Source organism: Limanda limanda, chromosome 5 (assembly GCF_963576545.1).
Source record: "Limanda limanda chromosome 5, fLimLim1.1, whole genome shotgun sequence".
NCBI classification, from domain to species: domain Eukaryota; kingdom Metazoa; phylum Chordata; class Actinopteri; order Pleuronectiformes; family Pleuronectidae; genus Limanda; species Limanda limanda.
The window spans coordinates 14408558-14435913 of NC_083640.1; the positions used below are offsets into that span (position 1 = coordinate 14408558).

A 27356-nucleotide genomic window follows, 5' to 3' on the forward strand; every position below is an offset into this window, starting at 1 on the left:
GAGAGAGAGTCAGCGGCGGAGGAGGAATCGACCCGGTCACACGTTGGGCTGCGTGTTATATCACTCGCTTTTCTGGAATACTTCATTTCCCCCCCTCAGACGGTAAGCGCACACACCACGCTGGGGGACACGGGGGTCTTTGGGTCTGTATTAAACATGGCAGCGGCTTGGTTTGTCCCTCGTCCCCCCTCCGGACGGAACAGCCCGGGACAGGGAAGTGCACACGCTAGCTAAAACGAACCAGGATATAACGTGAGCTGCTCCTCTCTCTCTCTCGTTTATTAAGCTAGCTGTAGCCTTCAGCGGCTAATGGCTATCTGTTAATGCTGGAAAAGTTATTTTGACGCCCAGCCGGAGGGGTAGGGGGTTTTTCCCTCTCCGTTGGGGGGATGAGTTGAGGGAAATGTGCTGTGGCTACACGGTGTGGAGCAGGGAGCGGGGTGGGGAGCGCAGCAGGGCGGGGTAGAGCCCTCCATAGTGCGGCAGGAGAACTTCCCTCCGCAGCGGTGGATCCACACAGGCGGAGGTGCAGAGCTGCACAACCGCGCCCTGGCCCCTGGCATCCTGTCCCGGGCGGAACGTGCTCCCCTCACACCGAACAATCGGCCCCACACATCCAAGAATCACCCCCTGCCATTCTGGATCTCTTGTGTCCAATACCCCCCCCCCTCTTCCCTCCACCCCATTCTTTTTTTTAATTTAAACCCAGTATCGATGCTATTAGGTTCGGATTTGACCCACTAACACACTGGTATGGAAGGAAAAAAGGGTCCCAGCATAGACGTGATCGCAGCTCAGTTTCATGCATAATTGAGTCCCCCCCTTAGTTTGACTGTGTGTATACAGTGTATACTATACACCAAGTGGGAAATTGCTTGTATGAAATTAAACTCAACCTCCATTAGTTGCTGTAGTTCTTGCCAATGAGGTCAGACAGGGAAGTGTCATGTCCGGAGTCCAGCAGCTTTGTGTTGACAGCTGTTTCGGTTTTTGTCTAACTTTGTCAAATTAAGATGTGGTTACTTTATATTAAGACACTTCGTTGTCCGATTATTTTGGTCTGCCTTAATATTTAGCAAAAACGTTTCCATGACCGGACCACGTGTGTTGTAATTAAAATGGGGTGTGCTCAGTGAGTAGTTTGACAGGGAGTGTCACAAGGAGGGCTGCAATAAATAGCAAAGAATGTTTCCATTATTTACTGATAATAATCTTGTCTTTCAAGCCTGATGACTTGGCCCTGTCTTTAACATTTAGCTCGGTTCTGCCTTGGAGCTACAGGAAATGCAATTCCCAAATACCAGTACAATTTTGGACGAGCCCTTGTGCTTGGAACCTGATCATAGACTGACGGTTGTAGGGAGGTCATTGAAGACTTAATGGTGCTTTCCTCCTCACTTGGCAGTCATAACTAGTCCCAAGTCAAGCACTAATGACTGGGTGATGATCCAAATAGTCCCCTGTGTGACCTCTTTGTCTGTATGCCACCACTACCAGCTCATTTGCCTCCTCATGACATGAGGGCAGTTTGATTTGTAATGGGCATGGTTGGTGTGCCAAAAGGGCAGCATGATTATTTACATATTAAGTCCTTGTATTGAACGACTTTACTCCGCTCCTATGGTGCAATCAGCTCCGGGGTTTAAGGAATTTCCCTCACTATTGGTTGCAGAGCAGGTGTAGGCTGAGGGAACGGCCCCAGGGTTAACAGTCAGCATAACTACAGCCGTGTTTGGGCTTGTTCTCCATTCCAGACGCACCCAACTCTGCTGGTTGTGCGGCACTACAGGGTCTTTAGAAGAGAGATGCCTGCCTTCCTGTGCCTGGGCTGAAAGAGGAAGTGGGTCAGGAAGCAGAGGGAAACTAAGCATGAGATGTGACCGGGTGCTCGGTTCCTATCTGCTGTGGAAAGCCACTCTTATGTGGGCTTTGGTGAACTGTGGAGTGCATTTTCAATTGGTCACTTTAATCTTTGTCAAGGTCTGGATAAGTCCACCTGTTCTCTGCTGGCCATCTCACTGTTCATTGCTGTGCAGGTTTAGAAGTAGCAGTCCGAGCTTGGGCTTTCTTTTGCAGATTAAATAATATGTATATTGAAGAGAAAATAATATATCCCTCCTGGTGGTTAGTTCTCACATCGTTTTGCAGGAATCAGCATCCCATGGAAAGCAACCTTATGTATAGTCAATAGCTTGGTCTCTGCTTCTCATTTGGAAACATAGATCCCATTCTTCCAACATGTCCGACATACCTCAGTTTGTGTTTGGTCCTGTCTGCACAAGATGCTGTTATCTCACAGCATTTTTCAAGAGGACTTGACAGGACAGAAACCTTCAGAATGAAAAACTACAGCTTGTAAATTCCTACATTTTTTGGTTTTACTTCAGCTTCATTTACCCCCACACATAGCATTCTTGAGTTTATTTTAACAAACATGGAAAGAAAAATCTCATTATCTAACCACCTGCTTAGCATATTAGTGTGCTTATCTGTTTGTTTTTTGTTTGTACCAGCCCGTTGGCTGAAGAGGATCACATGTATAAATCTGTGCCGCTAATTGTTTGCACACTGACACAACCCACTGACCGTACCGATAGACTAATCGTAGTGTTTTGGGAAAATCACATAAATAACAAAAAGGAAATGACAAAGGCATCAAAAAACCTTATTGAATAAAATAACGAAAATGTGACTCAAAAATAAGCCAATTCCCTTCATTTATTAAACCACAAGCAGAATGTATACTCATTGAAGTTTTGTATTGATTGATCCAAGTTAATCTTTTGATACCAGAAAAAAAATTGCTGGATTTGCTTGAACTCTCAATCATTCATGAAGTTCAGATGTCCTCTGTTATTTTGAACGTCCCCTTTTTTAGCTTTATAGCTAAGCAATTCCAGCAGATTCATGCAGACGCACTATTTCTTCCACTGGTCATTCCTACCACAGCTGACAACATCTGTTGAAATGGAGCAGTGGTTTCTTCTTTGCTCTCTGGGGGAGGGGGAAGTAACTGATCAGGAAGAGGAAGGATCATGCTTTGTACTCTCACGCTGTAATGTTTAAGAGTCAATGATTAATAATCCGTTTAGTCAGTGTCTGATAGGAAGGCTGCTTGAAAAAAAAAACAGGCAGATGTTAGGTTTGGTTTGAGTGGATGCATATATTAAAGTAACTCTACACACAAACAATCCTCTAAACTGAGCTTTTCCTGTTGTGAGTAATTTTATAGGATTTTAAAGTGGTCTATTAAACTTTGACTTTTAAGCAGGATAAGAAGTTTAGGATTTAGCGCCTTAAGTCTCACAGCACTGAAAGTGATAGAAAGTTGAAAAAAGGGGTTAGTGCTCAAGCACAGGTCAAGGCATGAACAGACAGTTTCTGACAAGTTTGTGTTTCCATATGGGAATCTGAGGGGTCGGTTTTTTCCCTGAAGTTGGCAAAACCTAATCATTTGACTTTTTCGTCTGGTTATGCCTGGCACACTTGCATGCTATTGATGCTGTTGATTGGAGCCAGTAATTTATTGTCTATGTTTTACGAAGCTGGATGTTCAACCACATTATTCTCATGTCTGCAAATCTCATTTCCTCTACAAAGTACCACATACACATACAGTGGTGCATAATGTATTGCGTTCGAGTTGCTTTTTAACTGAGCAGACCGCAGACTGCATGATCACTTGGGGTTGGAAAATGGTGAAAAAACTGCACCTTATCTCATTGTTGCAAAATGCACTGGAATGTAGCTGGAATCTGATTACAATGGTGGTCCGTGGCCTTGGTTACAGGAAGGGGATTTAGGTGGCGTCTCATGCAGTCTTGGTGACAAAAGGCAAAAAGGCAGCCAGTGTATGGAGAGCAGTGAGGCGACATCGCTGGTGTGTGGGGGCGAGGGCTGGCGTGGGTAGCAAAGTGTGGGAAAGAAAAGTCTGTGACCATCAACGACGGTTATGTCTCTAAAATAACACAATTAAAGCATCTGACATAATGTATAGTGTATAGAGCTGATCCAAATTCTTGGAAAGCTTCAGTCCTTTCCATCGTAATCAACATCTTAATAAGTATTCTACTTATGTTGAAAATTATTTGAGTTGCATATGCATTAGCACTACAATTCTAACTTGCCCATGAAATGAGGAATATTAATTGGTCATCATGCATCACCGTTTATTGTTATAGTTTATTCTCAGACAAAGACAGTTCTGTGCGTCATGTGACAGTCATGTTAACTCCACCAACACTGGGAAAGTGCCACCTGAATAAATTACACCCAATTCAAGATGTGCCAAAAGTCACAAATCTTGATCAAACTTCACATTACGCCCAAGCAGTCAAGTCCTAAACTGTTTGTGCAAACCTTCTGAAATCTTTACATTAACGGCTGAACTGTCTTTTAATTACTGTAAATGGCTGATGTTGGTGGACAAGCATATGGTAGCAGTAGTGTAGTGATTAGCCTACCTTTGTTGAAAAGAGTATTATACACGAATGGTCAGCTGTAGCTACCAAGATGACGCTAGCATTGCAGAAAAGGCGACGACAACCACTATGAAAAGCACAGACAAAGGACTTGCAAAGTGAAATGCATAGCAGATAAGACCTGTTGCGAAACATGGCTGAGCTTTTTTTTATTTACTGATTGTGTGTGCCCGCAGAGGGCTTTACACACGCCAATGACCTCAGCTTCAGGCTGCAGCTTTAAAGAAAAATGGCTCCAGATGAGACAAATTTCAGATTGTGATCAACTTGACAAATAAGGTAAAACAACTTGTTGGAAGTGTTTATCCCTGGCTGCACTGACAGGCTGTGGGATGAAGAGTGGGCCTCTGCCTAGACCAGTTCAACCTGTTTTAAAGGACAGGTCTATTTTCTGTAAACATTACAGTCAATACCGCTCTAGGTTAACAACCTCAGGAATAACCGCACTGGGCCAATGAAGAAGTAATAGACACTTCATGCATATACAGTAGGGCTGGGGCAATATTATTCTATACTATCACTCAAGTTTGGTACAATAAATCCCTTTTTCCTAAAAGCAGTGCACATCGCACATCAGTCAATGTTTTAGAGTTATATTATAGCAACATCATTTCCACAAACCCCTTGAATCTGTTTTAAAGCCATGCTTAAATATTAGTATGACCGGTTAACAGGTCTTTAGGCTATAGGGCTCAGGTTAGATAATACAATAATATATTATAATAAATCCACCATTGAATATGAGGATTTATTCAACATGACTGTGACAAAGCTCCTGTTGAACAAACCAACAGCTATATAATTCCCCCGCTGATGCTAACAGGCTAACCTGCTAGCCCTGGCACTAACCTTTAGCTGCTAGCTGTTATTACACTACGCCAGACAAAATAATAAATATCGATTCGGGAATAAATGTTGTGATGAAAAAAATCATTAAAGCCTCTTTGTCACTCATAACACAGAGTATACAGTAGTGGTACACAGCATATAGCAGTTTTCTAAAGTAACTGCTTTGGAGACTGTTCAGAGGCTTTCAGCTCTAATTCTGCTGCCCCTCCCTCTTGTACATCCGCTCATCCTGATTTGTGGCTGGGATTTTCATGTTATGTCACATCTCACTCATCAAAAACATTATAAAACACAACATCAGGGATAGCTTTGCTCCCTCAACATTATGGTGGTGAAAAATTTGACTTTTTAGACTTTGCATTTAAGAATAATGTTCAAACTTGTCTAGTGTTCTCTTTTTAGTTTCTCAGAACTGTAACAGGCAATTGGTTCTAATTTGGGTTTGCGGGTTATCTGCCATAGTGGAGAGCTGATAGTGAAGCAGTTTAGTTAATCTCATTCTTTTCTAGAGTTCTCTTGGATGTGAAGACCAAGGTTTGTCTTCTGACATCTTTGTAAGTTGTCTTTATTTTGAGGTTGGGACAATGAAATGTAATAATATAGTGCAAGCCTGACAATGAGAAACCCGTTGGAGTACAAATATCTGTTGGCAGAATGGGGTGGCTCCATGTCGTAATTGGAATGTGTGAACATAATTGAACGTGGCAGGGATAGGCAGCATTAAATGTCTCCTATTTCTGAGGATGTGCCATTAAGTCGCTTAAAAAGGGTGGATACCTCAGCTTTAAAGACTTTTGATGACTCAGTAACACGAAGGAAGCGGAGAAATAAAGACTTTCCTGGAACACAGTCATCTTCAATAGCTTCATTGATCTTAGTGTTCTGTTAAAGAGATGGATCTTGGATCAAGTCACTGAAAAGATATTTGTTCTTCCAGTAACAACAAATGTTCTAGGAATTACATTCTGGCATACTGGCCAAACATGAACCCTCAATAATATTTTTTTTTCTGTAGCTGCTTTGCAGCCTTATGTCAGAGCAAAAAGATTTTCCGGTGATTTAATGGAGGATAGCAATCTGTTCTGTGACTGAGGTACAAATGAGAGGCAAACCTTCCATGGCCTAGCAAAAGAGTTCAAACTCAAGGATGAAAGACCCAAATTCTGTTGTTCATTTGTCTTTTTATACTGTTGTGTAGCTGTGTACAATTGTCTGTTATTTAGATTCAAAGAAAACACAAGCACAACCAAATGTATAGAACTTAAATTTAGCAAAGTAACACATTTAATGTAAAACAAGACTTCTTTCTGTAATATTACAAGGAGATGGAAAAACCCATGAAAGTGAGGTACAGCAGTCTGCTTGCCAAAGGACCCACATTTCCTAAACAGAACAATCAGATGTGAGTTAAGAGAAGGATATATAAGGAATACAGAAAAGGATGCTATAAACTGTGTCACTCCGGTCCCTCGTCCTGTTGTCGTTTCCTCAGGCTGTGGGGTCCTCCTTCTGTCTCTGCACATCAGAGTCAGCTCCACTGGTGGAAGAGGCAATAAGGTACATAGCTTCCTCTCATCCGATTTGCCCAACAGATACTTGCGGTCATTTTGCTTGAATTAGAGCTTGATCAGTGAGCTGTAAATCTCAGGAGAGTGCCCCAAGGTGAGTCTGTATGTGACGTGCTTAGTTAAGTCTGTCGTACTAGGGCCAGCCTTTCAGTGCTTCACACAGCTCTTATTGATGTGGTTACATGCAGAAGTAATAATCATTTTCTTATGGTTCTTATCTTTTGAGATGACGATGGGTAATAAAAACAACAGATTTTAAGCAATCACTGTTGAGTCCTCGGCTTAGTTCTTGTAGTTATTTTGAGGTTTTCTTTATCATACAAATTTGCTTTTGAATCTGGACTTTGTATAGTAGCTGCAGGAAGCTGACTGGAATGGGGTAGTTTAGGGTGAGGCCTCCGCTTGTGGTCCTTTTTGTATCTGTTTCCACAAAATCTCTGACCAAGCTTTTCACCTGTATAGATTTATCTAGGATGATATAGGATATAAACCCACATAGAACTCGATAGTGATGTTCTTACGTAAGAGTCCTGTGGAATAAGGGAGTTATTGGTTTGGCATTTGACCATTGGTTAGAGGTTAGGATTTACCTTTCCCAGGCAGGGTGGTAAGATGCGTTTGAAACCATGGAGAAAGTTCTGTATGGGAGGCTCAAAACAGCTCTTGTCTTTTATAGCTCTAAGGTTTGAGTTAACAGATCTGTTATTAAAAATGATTTCAGGTTTATGTTGAGCCTGAAGCTATTGGCATTTATACTTGAGTCTGATTTGAGTCCTAGTCCATGACGGCAATAGTTTTATGTCCAAGTACAATAATGCTCACATAAATACAGTATAAAAAAAATGCTTTCCTTCCAAAAGTGAATTTGGATGTAATTTTCCTTTTTTCCTTTCCTTCATTCACCAAAACCCAGTATTGCATAATCGGCTGCAACCCCACCCAGTCCGCTCTGACCTGCAGTGTGTACGCTGATACAGCCCAGCCCTCTCCATAAAGGTGTTATGTTTCGGCAATCTAGTTTATGCACGGCTATTCTTACACGTTGTACAAAAAGTTCAAACAATGGTTAGTCACTCCGTTCAAAACTAATTCAACTTAACTTGTGTTCCTATTGAGTATATTTCCAACTTTTGTCGGAAATCCTGACCTGATGTCTGGTTTTGTCACTACCTCAAAGGTCACATCGCAATTCGGTATTGTTTTTCAGCATATGGGGGTAGAACTAGTCCTGATCTTTTATCCTCAGAGTGGTTGGTTGTTAAAACGGTAACATATTGATATTTCCTGCTGTTCGCCTGGCTGACGAATACTGGGGTTTGAGATCTTTCTGCAGGCCCGGACACATGTCAAGAATGCAGTGATTGTTCTGCCAGGGCTAGCCACAATATTATGGTAATAACACGCCTTATATAGCTCTCCTGCATCTATAACATACATTGCAAGTTAACCAATTATGTTAGCATTTCTTACTTTGGTATTGTGTACTTTTTGTCTAGTTTGATGTTTCCCTGATGTTGCTAAGCAGCATGCCCTGTAAACAGATAGCAGCCAAACAAACACCAATGCAGTGTTCATAGCATGAAGTGGACTTGGGCTCTACTAAGCACAACATTCACTATGATATTCAGCATGCCTAAGCCATTCAACATCTTGCTGGATATCTAGAGATCAGCATCAGACATTGGCTAGCAACTTTCCATAGTTCCTAACTTTCCTTTTGTTTTTTTTTAGAAATGAAAGAATGAAGAATCTTTGTGAGAATCAATTTCTTGCTTTCAAAATGAATCCAGTGGTTTTTTTGCTCTCCCACTATAGAAAGTATCTATAAGGATTCCTGGAGATTTTATAATTGGATGTCAGTCAGCTGCTCTTGGTCTGCGTCAGCCTTTCCCGCAGTAATCAAAGTCAGTTTCCTAGACAGATGCCCTTCTGATCCAGATAAATTGAGGGGAGGATTTACAGAATCTGATGTAACTTCTCCTGGGTTAAGAAAGATTAACAGTTAAGTGCCATTAACTGCTCGATCTAATGTGAAGAAATTTTTCTTTGAGCCCACCGGGTTTACAAGTCTGAAAAGGTAAATGGTTGTATTGACTGACTTATTTTACAAACATGTCTAGCTGGGACACGCCCACATCCCAACAGGAAGAACTTCCTGCTTGTTTTGCAATCTTGTGCTGTTGGAAACACGACATATGAGCCTTTCTTGCTGCACTTGTGCTCTCTCTCTCGCTCTCTATCCCTCCGTCTTTTACACAAACACATACACACAATGGAAAACCACCTCCAAATCATGTCTCACATCCTGTGCTGGGCTTTGGTCATGTTGGAAATTTAGTCTGGGAACTGTTACCATGTGCTGATTCCAAAAAATAAAATAAAAACTTTTTTTTCGAAGGTTCACAATACTGCTAAAGAGCTTTAGTCTTCTCGAGGCTGTAGATTGGACCTTCATTCTGACCAGTTATCTGGCCAGCTTTCCATTATCTTTGGAAGTGCTCTGTTATTGTAAGCGGAGTAGTGGGACTTGTAGCTTTTGAATGGGCTTGTTTTCTAAAGCTCTCCTGTCTGCCAGCAGATTCTTGTCTTGTTGAGGATTTTAGCTGAACCAGCTACAAAGTCTGTTTTTGTTTGGATTGGGTATGTCCTATTTTCCTTTGGAAGTGGCTCTATCTAAGTGTTGCATAGATAAAGCATCTTAGTATTTCAGATGTTTACATTTGGCACAATGGAAGATGAAAAAAAAGTTTTAAGTCATTTGAAATCTGTTAGTTTACGTATATATTATAATTATATATGATATTATATTATATTATATATATAGCTGTATCTTTAAAATCCCAGGGAGACCTGTTGGAGTAGTAAATAGGAAGGGTTTGTTGCAAAACACCCTCAGAGGGAGAGAGTCAAACACATCTGGAGGGGGAATTTGTTGTGGAAAAAACAGCACATGATCTTGTTCTGTTACATCATTACTTTGTATGGATGAGATGTTAACTGTTCTATCAAGTTGCTAAAATACACATGTCTGTTCATATTGCTGGCTTTTGTGCTGTATACCTGTTATCTTGTGACTATTTGTGGTTTTAATCCTATTCTCTGTTCCTTCCACAGATATGAAACGTGGTGTTGTACGGTCGAGCAAATTCCGTCACGTCTTTGGCCAGACGGCGAAAAATGACGCATGCTACGATGATATCCGGGTTTCAAGGGTCACATGGGACAGCTCCTTCTGTGCAGTCAATCCCAAATTTGTTGCCATAATCGTTGAGGCCAGTGGTGGTGGAGCCTTCCTCGTTCTCCCCCTACACAAGGTGAGTTTATTGTTTATCATGTAGTAATAAATGCCACTGTGAATAATCACTGGATGTTATACAGAACACATCAGACAACCAGATGGAGAGAAAGAGGATCTGTAAGCAGGAATGCATTTACTACTTCTGGATAGGGCTGGGCGAGATGAATTTAAATCAATATCACGATTATTTCAAACTTTTACCTCGATTACGATGAATGACTGAGTTATCACATTTCAATGAATATAAATGTCAGTTCTTACAAGTGGGAGAGAATTGAAATTCAAACTTGCATTGAAGACTCTACCTCTGACGAGTAGGGTTGCTGCCTCTACATGTCAGTCTACCTTAATGTTACCTGTGAGCCGCTTCACACACCCTCATTTGTACAACAGAAACTCGTCCAAAGCCCTGGAGTGAAGGATTGCCTGATTCAAACATCCATATAAGGAATAACTCCACTTGAACTAGAAAGGCTCTTGGGTAGGGCAGGGCAACATTTTAAGAGTGTTAGGTTGTAAACAAGTAAGCTTTGTGAATATGTTCCTTCCTTTTTGTTTTAACCCCTGCTGTCATAATTGGCCTAATTAAGGTGCAATAGAGGCCAGACTGAATCTATCCCAGGACTCTGGCACATCCTCCGGTGAGCCCCTGGGTGCCATTATGGTTGATAATTGTCAAATGCTGGCTGCTGCTGTTTCTGTTTATCACTCCATCCGACGACCAAGTGGCAGGTCCTGACACTGTTAGTGGCATAAGTATTGCAAAACTGATGACAGATCCAACCTGGGCCTGTAATTAGTGTACACCAGTACACTGCCATGTCATCGGAGAAGCCTCTGGCTTAGGGGAGTGATCCTTCGGCCTGTCATCACACAGATTACGCCTCTCAGCACCTCATTCATACTGAGCTTGTACTGGAGGTGAGCTATGAGCTTGACTTGTTTCACACTCCTCTGTGTCTGTGTTTGAATGAGCTGCCCTCTACGGGCTGTGTTCCAGTACAGTGAGTCTGCTGAACAAAGTCTACTTTCACTACTGAATTAAGAAGTGGTGTGAGACTGAGGTCTCTATGTGCAGAGCAAACCTCGGGCAATTTCCTCAAGTGACCGATTAAAGAGACCTTCATTTTTTTTTTAGATCTTCCCACATTCGAGCTGGCAGGCGTGACACAGACTAATCCTCCAGATATAGTGATTTCCTCATTTCTACAGGCCACGCATTAGGAAGCTGGACCCGAAAGGGAAATACCACGTTATTTTGGAACTGTAGTGTGCTGTGTACAGTCTAACTTTGGACAATGCGACAGTATATATTGCAACCAAACCAATTTTGCAGCTTAGCATAAAGGAGAAATTACATATATAAACATTATTTTCAGATGTGAAATTAAGGGGAATCTTAATTTTCTTTTAACATCTATTTTTTGAATGTATCATGTTTTTTTTCAAATGACTTTTTCTGACCAGGAAAGTCCATCTGGAAATCTCAGTATAGCCTCATCTGGCAATGCAGGTCTTGAAAGTGGGTGAGTCTGAACTAGACTTCACTGCAGAGGACTCTTATTACATACATACTCTCAGTGCCTGGGATGATTTCTAATAAACGGACTAAAACAGATTATGATGTTCCTGCTTACTCAAACTATTTTAACAGTTTATGTGTAAATCAATCGGTGTGCTTTTCCTTCTTATATAGTTGCGACTTTGTCTGTTTTTACTTTATCATCTGACAGACTTGGCTTTGCCTTGGGAATACAATTCTGCTTGATTTGAAGGACAGTTGAAATCTGAATCGCTTGGGTCTCATTTAATTTGGTTGCTCTGACACACATCCCATAAACGCCCCCTCCCTCAAACCCCTTTCCATCCCTAATGTGGGAGGGCATCTGTCCAGCTTATCCATCTGCCTGTGCTGTGTTGCTCACGGTCTCTGTGGGCAGACAGCTGCTCAGGGCCTTTGTCCCACGCTTACTCCCAGCACAGCCCTTTGTCATTACCACACTTCGACTGGGGGAGGCAGAAGTGTGATGATGCTCCCTCCCCCTTCACAATTGAACCATATGCAACTGTGCACCATAATTGCTGTAGTGATGCAATAACTATAGGATAATGGTTGAGATTATAAGCCCTCAAAAAAGTATTGTGCTCCTTCTGCTTATATGCAGGAAACTGTACTTTGTCAGAACTGTGTGTGTCTCGAGATGGATGGAAAAACATCTTCTGGAGGTCAGAGGTTGCTGTTGTGGGTCTTTGACCTGACCTGAGGTCTGCACCTCATTTAGGGTCATCAGCTGGTGGAGCTGTGGGACTCACTAGGCTGAGGTTTGCGTGGCACGCTGCCGTGACTCAGCACAGCCACGGGTATTGTTGCTTCCTCTTGTCAGAACACAGGGATTTATAGAGAGGGCATCAGATGTCCAGCTCAACACATGTCAGTTCCTTCCCTCATGCTTTCAATCTCCCCCTTTCTCTTTCTTAGCTGGATGCCTGCTAATTTATTCCCTGATTTCCATATGAAGGAAGCAGTGGGCGTGAATGCAGCTAGCAAGTATTCAGTGAAAAAAAATAAAATCCTTATAATTCCTCTGTCTGCTCAGCGTAAGAGAAGGGAAATCATTCACAGCTTGCTGTGATTTAAATCTTAAACTATAGATTCCTTATTTATTAAATAAAATAATGGTTTTGTTAAATGTTATATGCTCTATCCTGTGTTAGTCATCAGCATCTTTATTTTCTGAGTGAGAGTAACTTTGAACTATCAGTATCTTTGGTCTGAACATCCAACCTTAACACAACAGTCTATTGCCTAAGGTTGAAGGCATGTTACACGTTAGTGCTTCAAACGCTGCCTCTGTGCAGAGAGGACGATCAGATGTGAGTTGTGTTTGATTTGGATTCAACCCTTCAATGCACCATTCATCCAGCGCACAACCTTTGCAGTTTGTAATTCCTGGGTCTGTGCACAGTGACACATTATTTCTCTTCTGTCTTCAATACACCACTGTGGCTGCTTTACTAAGCTGCACTTCACACAAAAATGCACTGCTTGTGCATGATATCTGGGGTCTTTGACCATACTTTGGTCATTGTGTGTTCCAGATCTCTATACTTCTCCATTGCCTCTGCCGCTTCTGCCGCTCAGTCCTGCTGACTGCAGATTTTACCATATATGGTCATTCACTGCTCCCTGCCTGACAGCCTTCCAAGACCATTTCCTCGCTGCCCTGCCATTGGCTGCTTCACGCAGTGTCGGTACACATGTGAATTCTGGGATAGGCTGAAAAATGAGGAGCGGTTAAGACAAGAGAACTGGGTTGAAGTCAGATGTTGTCTCTGTCAAAGAGTCATTCATTGAATTCTATGGCCATATTTAATATATTTGTTTTGTAATTTTTATACTAATACAGTCAACAGATTATTTAATCATTAATCAATCTGGATTACTGAATAATAATAAGCTATTAATATAGAGCTGTGAGAACATGAAAGCTTTGTTAAATAACCTTATTTTTAGCTGGGAACCTTTTTATTAAGAGGTGATTTGTAAAATGCCACTTTCAGCCATTTGATGCATTTGACTGCAGTTTATTAATAAAATAACTGTGGTTGCACAATTCAGTGAATTGGCAGATGAAATCAGAAAATAATCTCTACGGGTGGGCCGCCTTCGATTGGTTCCAAGTTCTTTTCTAAAAATGTATTTTCTGTCATATGTGTCGTGCCTCTCCACCTGATAATTTATTTAACGCCACAGGTGCTGGACTGTATCACAGCATGCACTGTGGAGACAGTAGGAAGATGTGAAAACACTTGAGACACAGGCAATCCTTAACTGCATGGGAATACAAGGTCCATTCAGAGTGATCTCACCAAAGAGATGACAGGAGTCAGTGACCCACTATAGGTCCTTGTATATTACAGTACGTTCTTGAAGCTATTGCTATGACTATAGACATACTGGATAATGTTTTGTCTCTGTCATCTGTTATTAGTAACCAGCCACTGGCTAATCATGCTTTTATGAAGAATCCATCATGTTTTGTTCCTGCCTAATATTGTGCTGCAGGAGCACTTCGATAGAACTCTGCCTGCCCCAAATATTTTATAACTTGCAATAGTTGTCTCAAATATTTTCAGGAATAAAAGACACAATTTCAGGGATTCATCTTTTGACCAAGATTATTTCATTAGCTGTGTACCAAAAGTGTACTGTACTGCAGTTTATCTGTGTATAGGTTAGTCTACTTGATCTCTTTAGCTATATAAAGCTCATGTTTCCGCTCAGACTGAAGTGTGCTGAGTTGTATTGTTCGTGCCTAAACATTCAAAGGTTGTAAATCTTAAAAAAAAGTTCCGGAAGAGATGGCAATGCTGCTGCTACTCCCTCAGCTGTTTGTCTCAACCATACAGACTTGTTCAAGTGGAAATTTCCATGGAGCTGTGTGCAGCACTGGGCAGCAGACATTGTAGGCCCTTTAGAAGTGTGCATGTGTGAATCACATGTTGAGCTGCAAGGAAATGAAGTGTGCTGGCGTCTTGTGTGAATGAGAAGAATGTCCCCTCTTGCCTTGAGGGAATCTTGTTCATCCATTTTTTGTGTGCGTTTCATTGTTGTGCTTTGTATCTATCACTGTGTTTTTTCACTCATTTTCTGCAGTCTTACTTGTTGCTATGCAACCATTTGTTTTCTAGGCCTCAGACATTCCTCTCGGAGGATACAGATGTCTGTAGTGTGGTTCTGGACATGTTAGGTATTCAGCTGCTGTGGTTAACCGTATGCCATTGGTGTGGGTGTTTTTTATTTTTTCCCCTTGTTCGAGACAAAATGATGCTCACTTATATATATTCCATGCCTTACTGAGCACGTTTCCTGTACCTGGAGGATGGTTACCATGGAGATGATTCCTGCTTGGCTCGTTTGTCTAGTCTAGTTAGTCTGTTAAAGCCCACTATTTGCTGTCATATTACTACTCACTGCCAAGTAGCTGTAGGATGAGATATTTCATATTCTTCTCAAGGTTCATATAGCTACAGACAGGAAATGAACAAGTAGCTCATTAGCATTAGCAGTCATGTCAATTCTGATGAACTGAGCTCGATAACATCAACATACTTTTAGATATGATTCACCCTAAAATAAAACTTTAAGATTTAAAGTTTAAGATTGAATCAAGTGGAGAAACAAAAGAGCTTTGCAGTAAGACAATATTTGGCAAAAGTCTACCATCTGCTTTGGATGCTACTTTTTGTGGTTCAGATGCTAATAAGTCTTGACAGCAATATTGTTCATCACTTGAACAATGCATCATGTTCTTCCACAAGGGAATTTAAAAAAAGGCAACACAAACATGGAGGAGAACATGACACAGAACAAGGTTTTATAGAAGAGGAGGAGGAATCTGACCAAGACTAAACGCGCTGCTCGTACCAAAGAGGGGCAACCACTGTGGCATAGACCAAACATGGTTTGGGTATGAATAGTCTGACTCACATCTTCTACTACCTACAAAAAATCATGTCAAACAGCATGGAGAGCGTCCACAGACGACGACCACAAAAGTACTGTTGAGTCCTAAAAACCAAAACCCAAACTTAGACGTTACAAGAAGCTTTTGCCTGTGATATATGGCACAAAATCACAAAGATGGCAGGATCTGCCACGACATCAAAAGACACGCAAGGGGCAATGAGTAACGATATGTGGGTGTGTGTGTAGATATCTAATAGAACCCATGACGCATTCTAGCACACACTCATCCAACAGTTGATGACTGCCTATGATACTCCTGTAAGAAGACTATCCCAACACATCACTTCCCAGACTTTAAATCTGCAACTCTTACTGAACCATCACTGCTGAACCACTGAATAAAGTTTCAGTTGAGTTTGGGTAGACACCTCTTTCTTGTGCAGTAAATTTGCTTTAAAATATCAATTACATTACTTTTTTTTTTCAGCGAATAACACCTCTTAAATTGATGCTCTGGGGTTCAAATCAAAACATTGTTTGGGGTTATAAATATTAATGGAGATATGTTATTGCAAAAGAAACCCTGATAACCTGACCTGGCTCGAGGAGTCTTCATCCCCTTGTGATATCACTCCATACGCCTTGTGTATCGTGTTGTCAGATGCTTGATCCAAGATTCACTTGTGTTGGTTCTTAAAACCATGAAATTCTGTATCATGCATATCAGATACAAACACCATTATCACCTCAAAGGGTGCTGTATTTGACACCCTGGCAGCCCTTTGCTCTCATTAGCCATACACATACCAGAAGTCCCTGGGGCCGAGGTGTGGAATGTAAAGAACGCGTCTCTCTCTGGTCGAACTGTCGTCTCCTCTGCCATGCCTGGGTTGATCAGGAGGTCGAGCTCCACAGCTTAATTCAAGTGTTACTGGGGCGTCATGGTTAATTGAAACAAGTCATCCAGAGCAGATACGATTTAATTCGTAAAGAAAGGAATTAATATTGTTGAGCTAATGCTGGTGATTCAAATGTGTTGATAGATAATTGTGGAACTGAATCCAATGTAAGAGGTCATTTAGAAGTCTTTGTTGTATGTTTGACATGAGAGATGTGCTAGGAAGTGTCAAACACTGATACAATAGGTTGTCTAAGTGTTTGGGTTCTGACATTCAGGCCTCTGCAAGGGCAGATATGGAACATGAGCATGTGCTTATCAGCAATTTTATGTTTACACTCTTCTAATTACATGCAAGAAAAGTATTTAACTCGTCATTGGTAATAAAGCTCACATTCCCAACACCACAGTTTGAAATCTGAGGTTTAGATGAATGAAATGTGACTGTTTGTGTTGAGTAGACAGTGATAATATACTAAAACTCTCAGGGTCACAGTCTCCTCCTTTTTTCTGTTTTACAATAACTATAACATCTGCTAAAACATCAGCACAGTTGTGAATGTCAGTTTAATGCCTAAAAGCAGCTGAGTGAACTTAAAACCAATGTTTCTTTAATAAATGCACCGTCCACCCCAGAGACAAGTACACAAACACTCGTTCTCATCAGAGAAGACAAAAGGGCACAACACCAACTGATGTTTAAATGATAGTAATTGTTTTACATTATAGAACTGGAATCTAATCAAATACCAGTGGCATTTTCTCGGTGTCAATAATATTATGCATCCGTTTATTTTGTGAAAATGCTGCTATTTCAAAGTAAGTGCATTATTAAAGACAATTAGATCAGTTTGTTTGACGTTTCTGTTAACACACCTACTTCCTGCTTTAACCCTGATCCTACTGACCTCAGTAAACCAGGTGCAGGAAAATTATTAACTAAGCTTTAATATACATCTCCATGTGATTTCATTGATATGCACTAATAAATTATTGGCCTGGAAATGCATACTACTTGTAATATTTAATTATGGTCAATGTTATCTGATGCATGATGATTGCTCATAGATCCCCATTGACAGCAGTGTCAAAGTCTGCTTTCTTTACACTCAGCTTTAGGGCCGATTTTCAGGGTGTGGTTAGCAGTCCGGGTGCGGTTTAGACAAGATCTTGTGATTTTTCACATACTACACGTACACACACACACACACACACAGAGTTCATTCTCACATACACCGGACTTTGATCACTAAACTTGGAGCTGGAGTATGTGTCACAGCCCTGACTCTGTGTCAGTCAGGTGACTGGTTACCGGCCAAATATTTTCATGGAGCACAGAGTCACAGACTGTGATTTGTATGTGGGACTATACTGATTTAGAAAGCCAGTCCATCTATTCTGTCTCACTGAATAAGACTTTTCAGTTATGCATCATGCTATATGGAGATATCCATGAGCTTGATCTGTTTGGAACTTGGGGACAATCACTTTACTCACATCATTAGCTTTACCTTTTTTTTAGAAAAGACTTTGTGAATAAAGCTCCTGCAGCTGTGGTTAATTCACCACAAGTCTGTTTTACAAATGCAGTTACTTATTTTGCTGTTGTATACAATATCACAAATAAATACTGGTATACTCAAATCATCATCATCAAGTTTGTTAACCACACCAGGTGGAGGATCTGTAAGTTGCTTTGGAAGAAGACCTGATTCAGAATTTGAAATGGAAGGCCTGTGAAGAAATGCAAACGATTGCATAACATGCAGTTGCAGGTAACAGCGTGTTGTGGGTGGTGGAAAAATGCTCAGAATTTCAAACTTGTCTGGCGAGCCAGGACACTCCATACCATATAATACTGCTTCTCTGTCAAAACATGTCCTTCTGCTTGTGTGAATTCCATGTGTTTTTAGTAAACTGACATTGTAAGTCTCTGAGTTGTACTATGTGACTATGTTCTGCATAATAAATGGAACTGGAGCGTACATCTATTGTTTTGACCAACATTAGTAATTGTCGAAGGTTACATTCTTGTGAGTTTAGGGTTAGGTTCTAGTTTTGGTTGGAGCTCTTACTTTCTTCAATATACTGTTCTTAATGTTACTACTTGGGCTTAAACAATTATTGTAGCCATTCCCAAGATGATGGCAGAATAGCTGTGGGCAGTGAGTTATTCTCTTTCTCTTCTCTTTTTTTTGCATAAGGGAAACCATTATGCTTAAAATAGGGCTGCTGCAGCACAACTCTTTCCATAGTAACTGACATAATTTCTCCATCCCTGTGGTGCTACAGACTTATCACAGACCAGGGCGTGTCTCAGACACCGCAGCCATTACAGCACAGGTTTACCAAGTCACCTCACCATGTAGAGCTCCAGGTTGTCGTAGTTCATAGGGTTCAGACTAGGTTACATTAAGCTTCACGTTGGTTAGAGGAGGATGCACAGTATAACTGAGTGAACTTTGCGTGTTTACATGTTCTTTTTTGTGCGTAGAAGTTTATTTGAGTTTCGTCTGAGTTGTATAAGCAGGTTATGTAAAGAGCACAATTTAGTGTTTGATCCAGGGTTACCATTTTAAAGTAAGGAGATGGTGTATAAAACCAAGCATCTGCTGGCGTGTGTCTACTGTGTAACGATGCCACAACTAATAACTTTCTTTAATTACTGTGGGTGGACCAATAGGGGCTCAGTGTAATCTCACTTTGCTTCTGTGTAGCTCCAATACAACTCAAGCCTCTCTTTTTGGCTAGGAGATGGTGTGGCCAACCAGGGTTGATCTTTGGATTTGGACACTAAGATCTGTTCCTCTCTGTGCTCATAATTGGGAATAAAACCAGACTCACAATTTAAAATTCAATTTCAGAATACATGCTAGGCTTGAGCAGGATTTGTATTTTCTATCAAAGCTTGTGACTCAACACAGTTGATCTTCAACGAACAATGTTCTTAAAACTTGTAATCAATTCAAAAAACCTCCCTGTGTGTATGTATAAATATATAGATATAAATATATTTAACTATATATATATATATGTATGCACTTGTGTTTAATTTGTAGGTGGGCTTTAGGATTGCTTAGGATTATACTGTAATTGTCTTGTTTCAAAACATGCTCAATCCTCCATCAGACGATGTTCTCTAAGCAGGACCAGACTAAGACTAATCTCATTACTTTCTGTTGTTTATCTTTTGTCTTACAGACGGGACGCATTGACAAATCCTACCCCTCAGTGTGTGGACACACAGGCCCCGTGTTGGACATTGACTGGTGCCCCCATGATGATCATGTCATTGCCAGCGGCTCTGAGGACTGCACAGTGATGGTAAAGTTTGTCTCTAGACCTTAACTCGGATCACTTCATTTAGGGGAAAAGTACATCACACACACTCTTGAGCTAATAAGTGACAACAGACTACATGCTTTTATTGCGAAAAGCCAGACTGTTGTAACCCAGGGATGGGTGCAGACCTCACCCTCTGGATTAGATTAGGTTAAAATATGTGTTGTAAGAATCAGAGCTGGGGAATGATTTAGCTGTTTATTGAGCTGAGGTCACAGACTTTTTTGAGACTTTAGTTGTACGTGCCTCCATATGTCCTTATTTGGGCTGTAAATGGCTGAGATTAGACTGTTGCCTGTTTACTTGGCTACCACGTTCTCACCTGAAAGTCCAGATTTCCTGTTAAACCCATACTGAAACAATGTCATATTTATTTCATGTTTGCAGAGGAGACAACAGCCATGAATGCTTCTGCTTCTTGTAACAATGGGGCTTCTATTAACTATATATGTAAATGGTCTAAAGAGCATGTTGCAAATATGTTGAGGGTGTGTCCAAATCCCCTTTCGCTAGTTTAGTAGGAGGGAAAAAGGTAATTGTGCTGGGCGCATGGTTCAAAAGCAATATTCTTAGTCTCTTAGTTAATCATAGGTCTGGTTTGGGCACAACACACAGTAAACCAATTGGATTGCCATCTCCCATTCCCTTGTGCCCTTGCACCTTGCTATATAAGGGCGTATCAGGTAAGAGAAGACATTGTTTTACAGACCATCTTTGAGTGTGTGTATATTACAATCAGTGTATGGTTGTTGTGCACCCGCCTATGTAGGTGCATGTTTAATAATGAGCCGCACTAAGAGACAGCATTGCACCACCAATGTGTCTGGTTTTATTTTAAGATCATGTACACACTGATGGGAGTAAGTGCATTAGCTATTAAAACAACATGGATGCTGGCTGGAAAAATTACAAATACATTTATCTGAAACTGAAGATTGACCCCTTTCTATTCTAGGCTCAGACTGGTCAATTTGTAAATCAAAATGTGTATGTTGCTAAACCAGTTTTTTTCAGTAAAGAATGAATTTTACTCACACTTCTCATCACATAAAGGTCATTTAAAATGAACCTCATAAAGCATATGCATGCTTAAAAGTGGTTGGTCGAGACCTATCTAGCAGATAGCACTAAAATATTACTGTCATAGTTTGGACATGGATTGATCTAAAGAATGAATGTGTGATGTCAGTGCATAGAAAAAGGTAGATAAACTCTTATTATTAAAGCTTAGGTTCAGGTTTGTAAAGTAACTGCAGCCTGCATATGGGTTATTTTACCATATGTCCCTTATGTCATGAATCACATCCTGTTGTATGCCAATGAATTCTTAGTTGCTGCTGCCCCCTTCAGGTCTTTTTTGGTAACTACAATTCACCAGTAACTGTAAATTGACTTCATTTCTGTCTGCTCTCTGTTCCTGACCTCTGTCCTGTTGATGTCCTCCACAGGTGTGGCAGATTCCTGAGAATGGCCTCGTCACTGCTATGGCTGAGCCTGTGGTGGTGCTGGAGGGCCACTCCAAGCGTGTTGGCATCATCACATGGCATCCAACAGCACGCAATGTCCTTCTTAGTGCAGGTAGCAACTCTCTCCATGTTCTCGAACCTGTGACTTAAAGTGCTCTGAAGTCCTGCTGTTAGCCGTCACAGCCTACCAGAAATTAAGTTTTAGCACTAAACTTCAAGCTACAACATACCATTGTTGTGTTAGCTACTTTAAAGACCAGATGCTGTGTGTGACTGGGATGAGCTGCTCACCTTGACTTCACTCTGTCCCCAGGTTGCGACAACCAGGTCGTCATCTGGAACGTGGGCACAGGTGAGGCCATGATCACCCTGGAGGACATGCACCCTGATGTCATTTACAACGTGAGCTGGAACCGCACCGGTAACCTCATCTGCACCTCCTGCAAGGACAAGGCCATCCGTGTGATTGACCCCCGCAAGGAGAAGATTGTTGCTGTAAGCAGATTTAAAAGATTTCTCTGTAACATTTTATTTTTATGCTTGACCTAAGATCACCATTTAAACTAAACTAAATTATGAAATAATTAATAGTTCAGGAAACAGTCAGTCTTGTGCTCAGGAAGCCGTGTTGACTCCTAAACTCCACTTCACAGGAGAAGGAGAAGGCTCATGAGGGCGCTCGACCCATGAGGGCCATTTTCCTGGCTGATGGCAACATCCTCACCACAGGTTTCAGTCGCATGAGTGAGAGACAGCTATCCCTGTGGAACATGGTAAGCTGCTTCATGAATGCTGACTGCACGAGATATGTTCAATGATTATGTGACCAAACACTGGGATTAAGAGAATAAGAATGAGTTCCAATTGAAATCAACAGCAGGGCTTTGTTTGGATTTCTGCAGGGTTAGGCACTATGGTGGTGTGGGCGTTGCTAGCATGCAACTATTTACTACTGTATTTTGGACCAATATGAATTTAACCAGTGTTTCCTCTAGGATTGTTATTATTATATTATTTTACACTTAAATGTTATCAAGAAGTAAACACAAAATGAAGCTCAGTGATGAAGCCCATGTTTCTAAGTAATCATCACATTTTTGTGAGTGGTACATTTTAAATGCATTTTCCTCACTCTCCCATAACCACCTTATGACATAACAGCGTTTGGCTGTTTTAATGGATTATTTGTTTGTTTGGACAAAGACAGTTCACTGACCCAGATTTACATAGTCATCTGACTTTTACTGTAGCGAGTCGATTATTTTCTCTGAAAGTTATAACATTTTAGACGTCAGTGTTTTTTAGCTCCTCTTCTGTGACGAAGCGAATTCTTGGCAGTTTCACAGATTTCCCCCGTGGTTGATTTCTCCTCTAAAGATATCAGGAATAATTTTCACCTCATTTTGTCAATTTATTTCCTCAATTAAAAAAAATCTCAGTTTCAGAATATAAAACATTTCTTTTGTCTTAAAATGGTAAGGAAACCAGTGAGATTAACCGTATAACCCTTAAAAATTTGCCCCATATTTACAAGTTTATTAATATGGAATCTACCACAATATTCACAGCTATTAGAAGTCCAACCATTTCTTCCTTTTGAAGATAGTGACCTTTTCCTCTGACCTACATATACAACGTTATCATGACACTTTTTTCCACACAGGACAACATGGAGGAGCCCCTGACTGTTAATGAAATGGACTCCAGCAATGGAGTGCTCTTGCCCTTTTATGACCCAGACACCAACATTGTTTACATCTGTGGGAAGGTAAGATCCCCTTCAGGCACTCAACCCTTAAATCAAGCATAATTATGTATAATTATTTAATACGAATTTTGGATATTATGAGGAAATTAGATTTCCACTTTATTGGCTACAGAAGTAAAATGTATGATTCCTTTTCAGGGTGACAGCAGCATCCGTTACTTTGAAATCACAGATGAGGCTCCATATGTCCACTTCCTTAGCACCTTCGTCACCAAGGAGCCCCAGAGGGGCATGGGCTATATGCCCAAGAGGGGCCTTGATGTCAATAAGGTCGAAATTGCAAGGTAAGCTAAGCTATTCATCAACTGAACCAAGAATTTGTTTTGAGTTTAGAATTCTCTGCTGTGGAATTCCTAGTTTAACCACTAGGAGGCAGAACATAATCACTTACCTCACTGTCGACATTTGAGTTTATTTCTGTTTAATAATGTACTGACCATTTGGTATTTGGTTTTAATTTGTGTTTCTAGGTTCTATAAACTGCATGAAAGGAAGTGTGAGCCTATCGTGATGACTGTGCCTAGAAAGGTGAGTTGTCTTGGCACGCGTGTGCTCCACCACTGTATTCTGCAGGTTGAACAATCAGCCTTTTCTTATAATGAACTGGTTTTAGAATTTTCCTCATAGCATGTCACTCTTTCCCTCTCCTTCAGTCGGACCTGTTCCAGGACGACTTGTACCCTGACACAGCCGGACCAGACCCTGCCATTGAGGCTGAGGAGTGGTTTGAGGGCAAGAATGGAGAGCCCATACTCATCTCCCTCAAGAATGTCTATGTTCCGACCAAGAACCGTGAATTCAAGGTGTTCAAAAAGAACATTTTGGACAGCAAGGCGGCCAAGAACACAGAGAACTCGAGCCCTGCCATCAGGTCTGCCTCCCCAACTCCAACAATTGTGAGTATTTACTTTTTCTTATCAGATCATTTCACATATCAAGAACAACCCTGCGAATCTCAACCAAATAAAGCCCTTACATGATTTGAATAATGGACAGTTAGTACTGTAATATTTAGACAACATCAGACATGGGAGTCTGTCCTCCTAACTCCCGCCCTCAGTAAGGCCCCTCTCTGGACCTCATGTTGGTAGACAGACACATTTTAAGTGGAAGAAACAGAGCTGATTGCTGGCTGTGCTCCTGGGGTGGTTTGTAGAGGTTGTACAACCCACTCTACAAACTAAGGGGTCTGGTACAGCTCTGGGCGTCCTGCCGCCATGCATCCATGCCTCACCCACAACACAGCCACCCGCCTTGGGCCCAGCCCATGTGTCTCTCTGCCATACTGCTCTGTAATCACAGCCCACTTGGTTCCAATGCTGGAGCAACATGTTAAACCTCAGAGACCCAGGTCCTGCCAGGTGGCAGTGCAAGACTATAGGCAGTGTTTCACAGGTTGTTCTCTGCCCTGTTTTGAAACTGACGTTTGCAGCAGAATGATGACAGAAGCTTATACAAATGTGCTAAAAGTTCTTGTCCTTTGTCCTTTGTGTCTCCCACAGAAGTCTGAAGCCAAGCTGGAGGAGATCTTGAAAGAAATAAAATCCCTCAAAGATCTGGTCAGCAGTCAGGAGAAGCGAATCATCAAACTTGAAGACCAAATGTCCAAAATTGCCATTTAATGACCCTCTTCCCGAACCCGCTACAATTCAGGACGTTCCATTGGCTGGGTGGTGGGCAGGACCGGTCACTGTTGATCTCAGTTCGTCTGAGTCCTGCCCAGCAACGATTCCTAGCAACATTCCAGATGAACTTTTCTTAGCCAGCCCCCAACCCTCAGTTTAACACAGGTGGAATAAGAAGGAGGTGTGGCAAATTTAACAGAAAATACTTTTTGCTTTTTGGTGACAGAGGACTCCTTTTATTCTGTGGCAGACATTTTTTATTATCTTTTTTCTTATAAAACAGTCGTACACAATTCTTTTTATTTTAGAGTAATGACCATGCAATTCCAAAGTCAGCAGTTCCCATTGGCGATTGTATACCCCAATATTTTTTTGAAGTAGGCATCAGTGTTTTGTGTTGCCATCCCCAAAATATAATGTTGCCAAATTTAACTTTTGTTTACACCTCCTTAACAGTATTTCTTTATCTTTCTTGTGGGAATATTCAAAATGCAAACAGGGAAACTCAGTGCAGTAGACTGATCGTACAAAGAGAAGAAAGTACTCATTTAATCTGACATAGAAATTGTTGGGAAAAGAAGATTGACGATGCAAATAAATTGAGATTGAACACATTTTTCTGCCACAGTCTACATCAAGGACTATAGATAAATCAGCATTGCTGTCTGTGTTGGAGCTGCACAAATCAATACCTGCCTTCTGCTGTTTCTTTTTCATTCCTGTCGCTTTTCATCATTCTGACTGTGGACACAATAGTCCATGTAAACATGCATTCCTCTCTAGCTTGCTTCATTAACATCCACTGTTTGCTTATTGGAGAAAAAAAAAAATACATTCCACGAAATCCGATTGATTGGCACTTGTTGATGTGGGGAAGGATCCTGCTATAACATTCCTCCTCCAGTCAACACTCTACTGTAGTGACTCAGTTACACTGGTTGGCTGGTCATTGTGGTATTTTATGTGCTGCCCACAGACAAACCAGCTCTGTGCATTTCAGCCTCTCTGCAGAAAAAGCGTCTGTCAGCTCGGGCTTTGTGTTTTTCTCAGAGGTTGAGTAGCCAACCTCCATTCACGGGTTAGCTCAACACACATAGTCAAGTGTAGTGGGATTGTTTTGTGTCAATGTTGCATTAAACACCATCTCAGATCTGTATCTTAAAAACAGGGATTGATGTGAAATGACACCAAGTTATCACACATTGACTTGACTATTGAAAACCATCTGGTGATAAAACTGGAGATCGTTTCAGAAACTGTTCACAATCGACCTTTGAGGCCAAGATTGTGTGTGAAAATGTGCCTGTGTCTTTGGCCATTTTGGTTCCTGTCACTCAGGATGTTCCTGCTTTGTTTCGTCTTAGTGGTGGTGGTGTTATAAAAATGGATTTACAGTAGATCATCCAAGATTTGTCTCAAACCTGGATGAACAGAATAGTTCACTGTTAATTTGTATCCTGTTTCTTGTTCCACTGTGCTTATATCCCTCTTAGCACTTCCACTCCATGTTTATTTTTTTTAATGGTTATTTCTCAGATGCCCCCCATCGAGTATAGTTATTCCGAAAAACCATGAACCTTTGGAATCGTTCAAGCTGTTCTGAGCTGTTTTGCTACGATAAAAGCTCTATTTTCTTGATGTTGTAGATTTGCTTCCCAGTGGGAAGCTGAGACGGGTAAAGGTTCAGTCTGTTGTTTGCCTTCACTAATTGTTACCACTGTAAAGACCTGAAAGTGCCATAAGGGTGACCATGGAAGTGTTTGTAGGGGACTGTTGTGTGAGTAGATTTGTGTAGGAAATGGAGGAGTTGAGAGGTGCCCACATTTTGAACCACTTTGAGGTGCTACAAGGCTCCTGCTCATTTAAGTACTGTATCTCAGCCACATAGATGACATCATCCCAAAATACACCAGGTGGCGTTTTTTGAAACCGTCGACTTCAGTACAGGTATTTAAAACATCGTAGAATGATGTCAAACCGATCGCGCAGCTTTTTTCGGTCATCGTGGCTTCCAGATGTAACGTGAGCAGCGAGTCCTGAAATATTAGTGACAGAGAATCTACAGGAGCGCTGATCTGACACAGATTTTACTGCCCCATCTTGAATGTCAGACTGCCACTCTATAGATCCGTCACAGCACTGTCGGCACGAGAGTTTTGAGAAGGCGTAGTAGTGGATTGTGACCCAAAGGGAATCTGTAGGTTGGAGAAATGTGCAGTTGAAAGATAGATGTATGTTTGTAATTAAGGTCTAGAAAAATGAGTGGAAGCTGTGTAAATAACATGACCATATTTTCTGTATTCTTTTTTTTTTTTTTGGTTTGTGGTTGTGCTCAAGAGGGTATTTTTGAGGGAGGTGGGTTATAAATGTTTCCCCTTGTCTGTGTTCCCTGCACCTTGCCATAACGCATCATAAGACAACTGAGCCTCTGTTGTACTGGAGGTCGTATGAATATCGAGAAAGAAAACCAGACCAACACGAACCCGGATGACGCCTCATGTCGAGGTCTGCTCAACATTTTTGTTCATTATTCTTGCTTCAAGTATCAAACATTGATTATAAGAAAAAATAATAAAGACTTTTTAAAATGG

The 27356-nt window shown here is 41.2% G+C and overlaps 1 protein-coding gene across 1 annotated transcript; it reads left to right on the forward strand.

Moving 5' to 3' along the window:
• On the forward strand, nt 1-27356 carry coro1ca (coronin, actin binding protein, 1Ca). Its single transcript, XM_061070861.1, has 11 exons — nt 1-102; nt 10013-10212; nt 19766-19888; nt 21355-21484; nt 21686-21867; nt 22026-22145; nt 23036-23140; nt 23279-23424; nt 23611-23668; nt 23794-24036; nt 24643-27356. The coding sequence occupies exons 2-11, from the start codon at nt 10015-10017 to the stop codon at nt 24760-24762; spliced, it is 1425 nt and encodes a 474-aa protein (XP_060926844.1). The 5' UTR covers nt 1-102; nt 10013-10014; the 3' UTR covers nt 24763-27356.